This window comes from Anabrus simplex, chromosome 5 (assembly GCF_040414725.1).
Source record: "Anabrus simplex isolate iqAnaSimp1 chromosome 5, ASM4041472v1, whole genome shotgun sequence".
Classification (NCBI taxonomy): domain Eukaryota; kingdom Metazoa; phylum Arthropoda; class Insecta; order Orthoptera; family Tettigoniidae; genus Anabrus; species Anabrus simplex.
In genome coordinates, this window is record NC_090269.1 from 11,652,281 (window position 1) to 11,660,219 (window position 7,939).

Consider the following 7,939-nt stretch of genomic DNA (forward strand, 5'->3'; position numbering starts at 1 on the left):
GGCTATTCCAGCGCTGGTAATGCAGTAAAACATTTACGCAGCGAGGTAATCTACAAAAATACCCGTTTGCTCATAACAGAGAGACATCATTTCAGTGTCAGTAATGCAAATAAACGTTTGGTTAAAGCCCGTCTCCTAAGCAACACATCATGATGCATACTGGAGCAAGGCTATCCTACTGTTAAAAATGCAATAAAGCATTTGAAGTTAGGGATAGCCTCCGATGACACGCAGCTGTACATACTGGAGTAAAGCCAAACCCCTGCACGGAGTGCAATAAGACATTTCTTCTACTTACTAGTAATCTTCGCACCCAAATGCTTCTTCATAACAGGGAAAGGCCCTTTCACTGTCAGGATTTCAACAATTATTCGGTAGGAGAAGTGACCTCCGGTTACACATAGTGATACACGCCCGGTGGTGGTTTTTACTAATGCCAATCATGAAAATTATGACTTCCGTAATGTCATTTAATCAAAATTAGGATGCAAGAATATGTTCTTCGTAAATAGTAGTGTTGTCCATCTCACGCAATCTTCCTGCTAGGAGATTCTTCATTTAATTGTGAAGCTAATTTAGTGCCAAAGTCAACAGCCATCTTTATTTTATTGCTTAGCATTGCCTGCACGTTGTTCTTGTCTAGGCAGATTAACTTAAACGACACCAAATCTTGGAAGTTATAATGCACTACCATCTTATATTTTCAAAACTACCATTGACCCAGCGCTAAGAATACTTACTGCTCTGATATCTACCACAGTAACTCTATGAGAAACAAAATAATATTCATCTCCTGCCCGTTAAAATAACATACTGAATTAAAATGCCTAACGTTGATTCACAGTCTGGTGACGAAATTCCATGCCCTATCTGTAATAAATGTTGTAAGTCGGCATTAGGAGTAAACATTCACATAGGAAAAGCTCACCCTGAGAAAAGGAGAAATAAAATCATAACACAATATGCTAGTAACACGAATGTTGGGGAATGCTTACAGTTGACAGAAGACACCACAATGGTCGCTGATCATGAAAATGAAACTAGTAATCCTATGAAGATTTGGGAAGATAGGATTTCAAACATCATGCAAAATGGTGATGCTAATCAGCTGGAATCTTTTACTTCTGAGGTTATGCAGTTCTTTGCAGATCAGGTTAATGAATTAACTGGCCCACAACATTCTGCTGTTAGATATTACAAAAGAAGAAATTTACAAAATAATCGTAAATATGACCATAAAACCTCTAGTAACCCACAGCGGAGGTCTAAAAGGCAATGAGAGAAGAACAGAGAGCATTATGCCTACGAGGTAGCCCAATATGATTTCTATAATCAGAGGCGGAAAATTGCTGGCAAAAATTTGGACAAAACTAATAAGGCCCATTCTTGTAAAATCCCAATAAGTACGATTTTGGATCATTTTGAAAAGACTTTTGGTACCAAAAATAACAATTCTCCTCTGTCTCTTATGGAAAGAAGCATTGACTTACCTGCTGATATTAATATTTCAGTAGATGATGTCCATAAGGCATTATACAACATTAAAGTTGACACCTCACCAGGTGTTCGTGTGTTCATGTATTACGGCACCTCAAGGCTACTAAATTTCTGATGTTACTCATCAACACAAGCTTCATTTCTCTACGTACCTTCAAAACTCAAAATGGCCAGAGCAATTTTAATAGATAAGGGTGGAGACATAAATGATATTAAAGAATGGAGACCTCTAACCATATATTCGGTGATTAGGAGAATAACTGAACGAGTACTAGATATGAGACTGCGTTCATATGTCACACTAAGTCCTCACCAGCATGGCTTCGTGCCATTACCTGGTACTCATGTCAATGCTTCCCTCGTGAATGGTTGCCTCCAGGATGCGAAACGCAACAAAAAGGATTGTTGCGTCATATTTTTAGATGTCACAAAAGCATTTGACTCTAATTGACATGAACATATCAAACGATCTCTTCGACAATCTGAAATTCCTCCTAACTTATGTAGGTTAATTGAAGCATTTCTTACAAAGAACACTGTTCAAGTGGAAGCTGTACGTAAGAAATCATAACCCATCGAAATTAAGTGCGGCGTAGCTCAAGGGTCCCCTATCTCACCACTGCTGTTCAATTTAGCAATCAATACTGTAATGTAAAATCTCACCGACCATGACATATCCCAACGTTATGGCTATATTTTATCTGATGATCTACCGCCGTTATCCTCAGTTGCTTTCGCAGATGACCTAGTCATACTCAGCAAAACCGAAAATGATGTTACTACCTTGTTAAATTTGGCTCAAAGCAGCTTTGCAGAAATTGGTTTACATATCCATCCTCTTAAAAGCAAATCTATAATCCTGAAGAAAGGAAAATTAACTGAAGGAAACGTCACTACAGTCGAAGGATCAATAATCCCATCGATAAAAGCAAACAATGAACGAATCAAATATTTAGGAATTGACTTCAACAGTGAAATCTCTCTTGACAGACATAAACTAATAAGCACAATAACTTCTGGCTTAAATAATCTGGTAAAAACAAAACTTCTAAAACCAGAGCAAAAGATCAAGATTATTAAGGAGTTTGTTTGGCCGGGTTTGATCTATCCTCTACAATGTGCCCCTCTGACACAACTATCAAACACTTTTCTTAAAGATCTGGACAAAATTATAAGAAGTTCTGTAAAAGAAATAATTATGCTGCCTGATGATACTCCAAATTCGATGCTGTACAGTGCCAGAAAGGTCAGAGGGATGGGAATAATTTGCGCAGAATAGGAAGCTAATATACAGCATTACAATATTTGTAATCGCTTGCTCCATGTTCAGGACGTTCACCTACCATATGTAAGGAAGTTACCTGAAGAACAAGATATGGCACGCCACAGACTTGACATAAAAAAGGAAAGTCTACCCCCAAAGACTGACGGAAGAAAACTACGCAAAGTTATGTGAAATCGATCCTTTCTGTCGCGCTGTCAGCTAACACATAAAGAAAAAGGAGTATGGTAGTGTTATATTCAGACTGCCCGAAAGCAAACTCCTGGATGACTCATAAATCACCTCTGTCCTCCTCTGAATACATAAATGCAGTGAAGATGACATGCAACCTCACCGCAGTCAGGTCGGTTACCGGTAGGTCATTCAACACAACTCGTTGCTGCCAAAATGGCTACAACGAGACAGAAACCCTTGGACATGTGCTGGGATTCTGCCAGAGCACTGAACTAATGCGCAACCACCGCCACCACCATGTAAGATCATAGATTGCTCAAGGCTTGAGACAGCGTGGATGGGAGGTGCACGAGGAGGTTCACTGCATCTCTACCGATGACTCTAATCGGAGGGCGGGCATCGTAGCCATCCACAGAGAGGACATTAAAGCGATTGTCTTAGATCCCACCATTCGCTTTGAAAGGGACCTGGATCAGGCTTGGGATGTGGACCTAGAAAAGCAAGCTATTTATGTTCCATGCTTGCCTTACCTTTCATCTAAGTATAAAATACCTACCGATTGGTGGATTGTCAGAGACCTGCTATTCGGAGCAAAAGGCGCCCTCCCTCGTCAGACATCGAACTTCCTACAAAACTTCAAAGTTCCATTCTGCAAGTTAGAAAAAATTGTAATACAGACACTGAGGGACTCTCTTCAAACCATTCATTTCCATCTGTACCTGAGAACGTGATTGACATTTCTCCCCCACTAACCCTGGGAAAATAGAAGATAACAGCTTCAACGATTAAATTTTCATTTCTTGATATTTTAAAATTCCATTGAAATTGAAACTGTATTATGGATTCAAATGGTCACCCTCATTGGAGGACGGATGATTTATTTCTTTAATAAATCTCTCTCTCTACAAACATTTCTTGTAAACTTGCACGGACTTCATTCAAACTTTGAGGACATAACAGTCTAATTTAGCCTTTAAATATTTTCTGAATGACTTAAACAATCTCTGTGATGTTAGAACTGTGTTGTCAAATAGTGTTTCGAACAGATCATATCTTAACACTAATACTAGGACTGTGAAGTAGCACATTTAAGTATAAAAGTGACAGAATATAATTTTACCATGTGATGTGAAGTGGAGGAGTCTGTCTCCTTGGAAGCTGACACTTTCTTGTTTTCAGCAGTTCAGTGGACACTATTGACAGAGTACAGGTGTGTACTGCAGGAGGTTCTTAACAACTTCTGGAGAGGAGCTGGATAAAGGGAAATGATGATGATGATGACTGTTCAAGATACTGAAAATGAGTCGGCAAATATTTTAGTTTCTCATAGTGAATTAAAAGCATTATTTTTTTACTCAAACAGACTGACTCACAGAATTTACACATTCTTAAGGAATAAAACCACTAGATCAAGTTGGTACTAACATACAGAGAAAGATTTGAAGGAATTAGGATCATGAAATCTACTGGGCCAAGATCAAATTTGAAAAAAATCACACACTTATGGGGTTTTGAGGATGATGAGATAAAGACTAACTGACATGTATGGTCCCTGTAACAAAAATACACCCATTCACTACATATAAAGGAATACTGGGCTAAAAGAAAAAGCCAACAAATGTTGATTCTCCATGGTCCTAAATGACCCATTCGTAACGAAGAAGAAAAGCATTTTTAATTGATTTAAGGATAAAAAATACAAATGATAGGAATATTGGAAAATATAGGTTCTAACATCAATTTAGTCATTTTTAGGCACTATAGGACCACTGCTTGTAACCTTTTACATGAAACATGTAAATACAATTTCATTATAAGTTATTTCTTGAGTAACAAAATAGGTTTTTGCCTAAAATCTGAGGTCTGTTGATCACCCAGCATTATCATCATCATCATAATGTATTTTTTTTTGCTTTCAGGTTTGTGTAATTTTCAAGGAGATTGGAGTTCATCAGTTTTGTCTTCAAGTTGAAAAGGAGGACTTTTTCACCCACATGTCAGGACTTAATTCACAACTGCCAGAGTATGCCTTAGGAATGGCTGGAGGAGAACCATTCTTTATGGTTAAAGCTATATGATCGTTGACTAAACAGTATTCTATTTCTATTGAAAAATGTGTATATATAGAGAGAGAGTGTGTTCTTTTACTACTTGATGGTCTTGTCTTTTTAAATTTTAATAATCTCTTGAGTGAGTTGGCATCAAAGAATAGCAGGTGTCTGATTTTGATTGTTGGTATGGGGGATGCCTTCTACACTCCTGGTTTTTTAGCGGTTTCCCAGCTGGCCAAGGCCTGGAAGAGGATGCACTCAGTCTTAAGTAACCCAGTTTAGAAGATAGATCTTATGGTGATGGTGGGATAGGAAAGGGCTAGGATTTGGGAGGAACCAAATGTAGCCTAAGTTAAAATACAGCCCCAGCATTTGCCTGTTGTGAAACTGGGAAACCAGGGAAAATCATCATCAGGGCTGCAAACAGTGGCCAGCAGTGGACCATTATCTCTCGAATGCAAGCTCACTGTTGCGTGATCCAAACCACATAGCCAACTTGTTCGTTTCCTCTGCTCAAAGGCATAGACACTCTCAGGGGTCAGATTATTTCCTGCTGCCCAACACTCGGCATCGAGGCGCTGGCTTATTGTCTACACCGTTACCATAGCAGGGTCACCTGGCCTGTTAAACAATTCTATTTCAGAAAAACATTTTGCATTCTTTAATATTGCAAGACCTAGATGAAAAGAGCAGAAAAGTACTATCAAACATAAAACCTTAGAGTTAAAGAATGGCAGACAATTAAATGAAGTTAGAAAATATCTTTTGTCACTCGGATATTAAAATTAAATTTGGCCGGTTTCATATTGAGTGTGAGTCACTAATCAAACTGCACAGAGATAACATCGTGCCCATTTCACTGTTTTAATTGTTATTTTTATCAGGAAATCACATTCTTACAGCTTGTCAAGCAGAGCTGTTGAAGATTTGTGATGCTGACCATGATTTTGTAGGAAGAGTTGTTGTTATTGTTATAATTTCAATATTTTACATATAAGAAGTAAAGCTTAATTGTAATTTGCATAACATAGCTTTTTCTATTTATGGTCTGTACTGAGCATTCAAAAATGTTCTGACAATGTTGCAAGTCTTCAAAATTGCAGCTTTTTATGCCACATTGTGAGTGTAGATGGGGAGCTTTAGTATCATTAAGTTTTCTGGAAATGATTTTGGTGTGAGTCCAGTGGGAGAAAGGAGAAAAGGAATAATTGTCACTCTGTCTTGTTTCCAGATATTTGCTACTTCCATAGCCAGAGGAGTATATTTATCTACCTTCTCCCTGTATTTCTGTTTCATATTGTGGTCATTCAGGATAGCGATGTCAATGAGATATGTGTGCTGATTCTTTTTATCTGTTAATATTATGTCTGGTCTATTGTGCAGAATTGTTTTATCTGTTTGTATCGTTCGATCCCAGTAGAATGTAAAATTTTTATGTTCCGGTACACTTAGTGGGGAGTATTTGTAGTAAAGCACTCTGTTCTGGATCAAAGATCGGGTCAGGACCATTTCATGGTGTATAACTTTGGCTACATCATTATGTCTGTCAGTGTACGATGTTGGCGCTAGTAATCTACGGTTACTGATGATGTGCTCAATGGTTTCTGGGCTGCTGTTTTATTTCCTGCAATCATCATTCTTAGCAGTAGGATCTTTTAAGGATGTGTTTCCTATAACTCTTTGTTGAGATCAATTTATCTTGGATTGCCGGGTTGAATCCCTCAGTTTCTGGAAATACTGTAACTCTCCCCTAGACAGCCATGAGTTTGAAAGTTGTTTATCAATGTTCTCATCATTGCTCTGGTTGTAGAACCTTCCATGAAGTTCTTTACTAGCCCATCTCTCTATCTTCTCCCTGTGAAGGAGGTTTGTGTTTTTGATATTTATGCGGCGTTCATGTAAACTCAGAGGGGTGTAGTTTAGATCTGCTTCAACCACAGCTTTATGTAGAATGTTGTCATCTGTCCGGCAGTGAAAGTATTTCCTCAGGTTTATTACTTGTTGGTTGTGTAGAGCTAAACATCAAGAATTCGTCTGTCCCCTCTCTTCTCGGCATTGTAACTCTCTCTATGAAAGAATTAGGATGCATCATTTTGTGCTGCATAAGCATTGTCCTTATTGTGCGATTGATGTTTTCTAGATCTCTTTTAGACCAGTTTAGAATGCCAGATGAATGTGTCAGTGCAGTTACAGCATATGTATTGACTGCCTTTGATAGGTTGGAAGTGTTGTTGTTATTATTATTATTATTATTATTATTATTATTATTATTATTATTATTATTATTAAAGCCTCCATGGCTCAGGCGGCAGTGCGTCGGCCTCTCACCGCTGGGATCCGTGGTTCAAATCCCAGTCACTCCATGTGAGATTTATGCTGGACAAAGCGGAGGCAGGACAGTTTTTTCTCCGGGTACTCTGGTTTTCCCTGTCATCTTTCATTCCAGAGACACTCTCCAATATCATTTCATTTCATCTGTCAATCATTAATCATTGCCCCAGAGGAGTGTGACAGACCTTGGCAGCCGGCACAATTCCTATCCTCGCCGCAAGATGGGGGCTTCATTCATTCCACTCCTGACCCGGTCAATTACTGGAAAAGCGGTTGTAGGTTTTCATCATTATTATTATTATTATTATTATTATTATTATTATTATTATTATTATTATTATTATTATTATTATTATTATTATTATTATTATTATTATTATTAATTTTATTGACCACTTGAGTCGTTCCATCTTCCCTTTCTCTTTGAAGGTTGTACTATTTGATTCTTATGATCTGCCCAGTACTTTTTCATTCGTTCCGATCGTAATTCATCTTAAACCACTGTAGCTGTCACTATGTGTTATTTCTGCTGAAAATTTGTTAGTCTTAAGAAGGGTGTTTAATTTTATTTTTGTTCTCTGCATCTGCTGTCTCAAGTCCAAGT

The 7,939-nt window shown here is 38.0% G+C and overlaps 1 protein-coding gene across 1 annotated transcript in view; it reads left to right on the top strand.

Annotated features, from left to right (window-relative positions):
* The window catches only part of LOC136873668 (proton-coupled zinc antiporter SLC30A5), a 299,129-nt gene extending 291,470 nt beyond the window's left edge, over nt 1-7,659 (top strand). Inside the window, exon 14 of the mRNA XM_068227712.1 lies at nt 4,873-7,659. Coding sequence (XP_068083813.1) covers nt 4,873-5,031 — 159 coding nt within the window. The 3' untranslated portion in view covers nt 5,032-7,659. The remainder of the gene's footprint in view (nt 1-4,872) is intronic.
* Nucleotides 7,660-7,939: the final 280 nt, after the last annotated feature.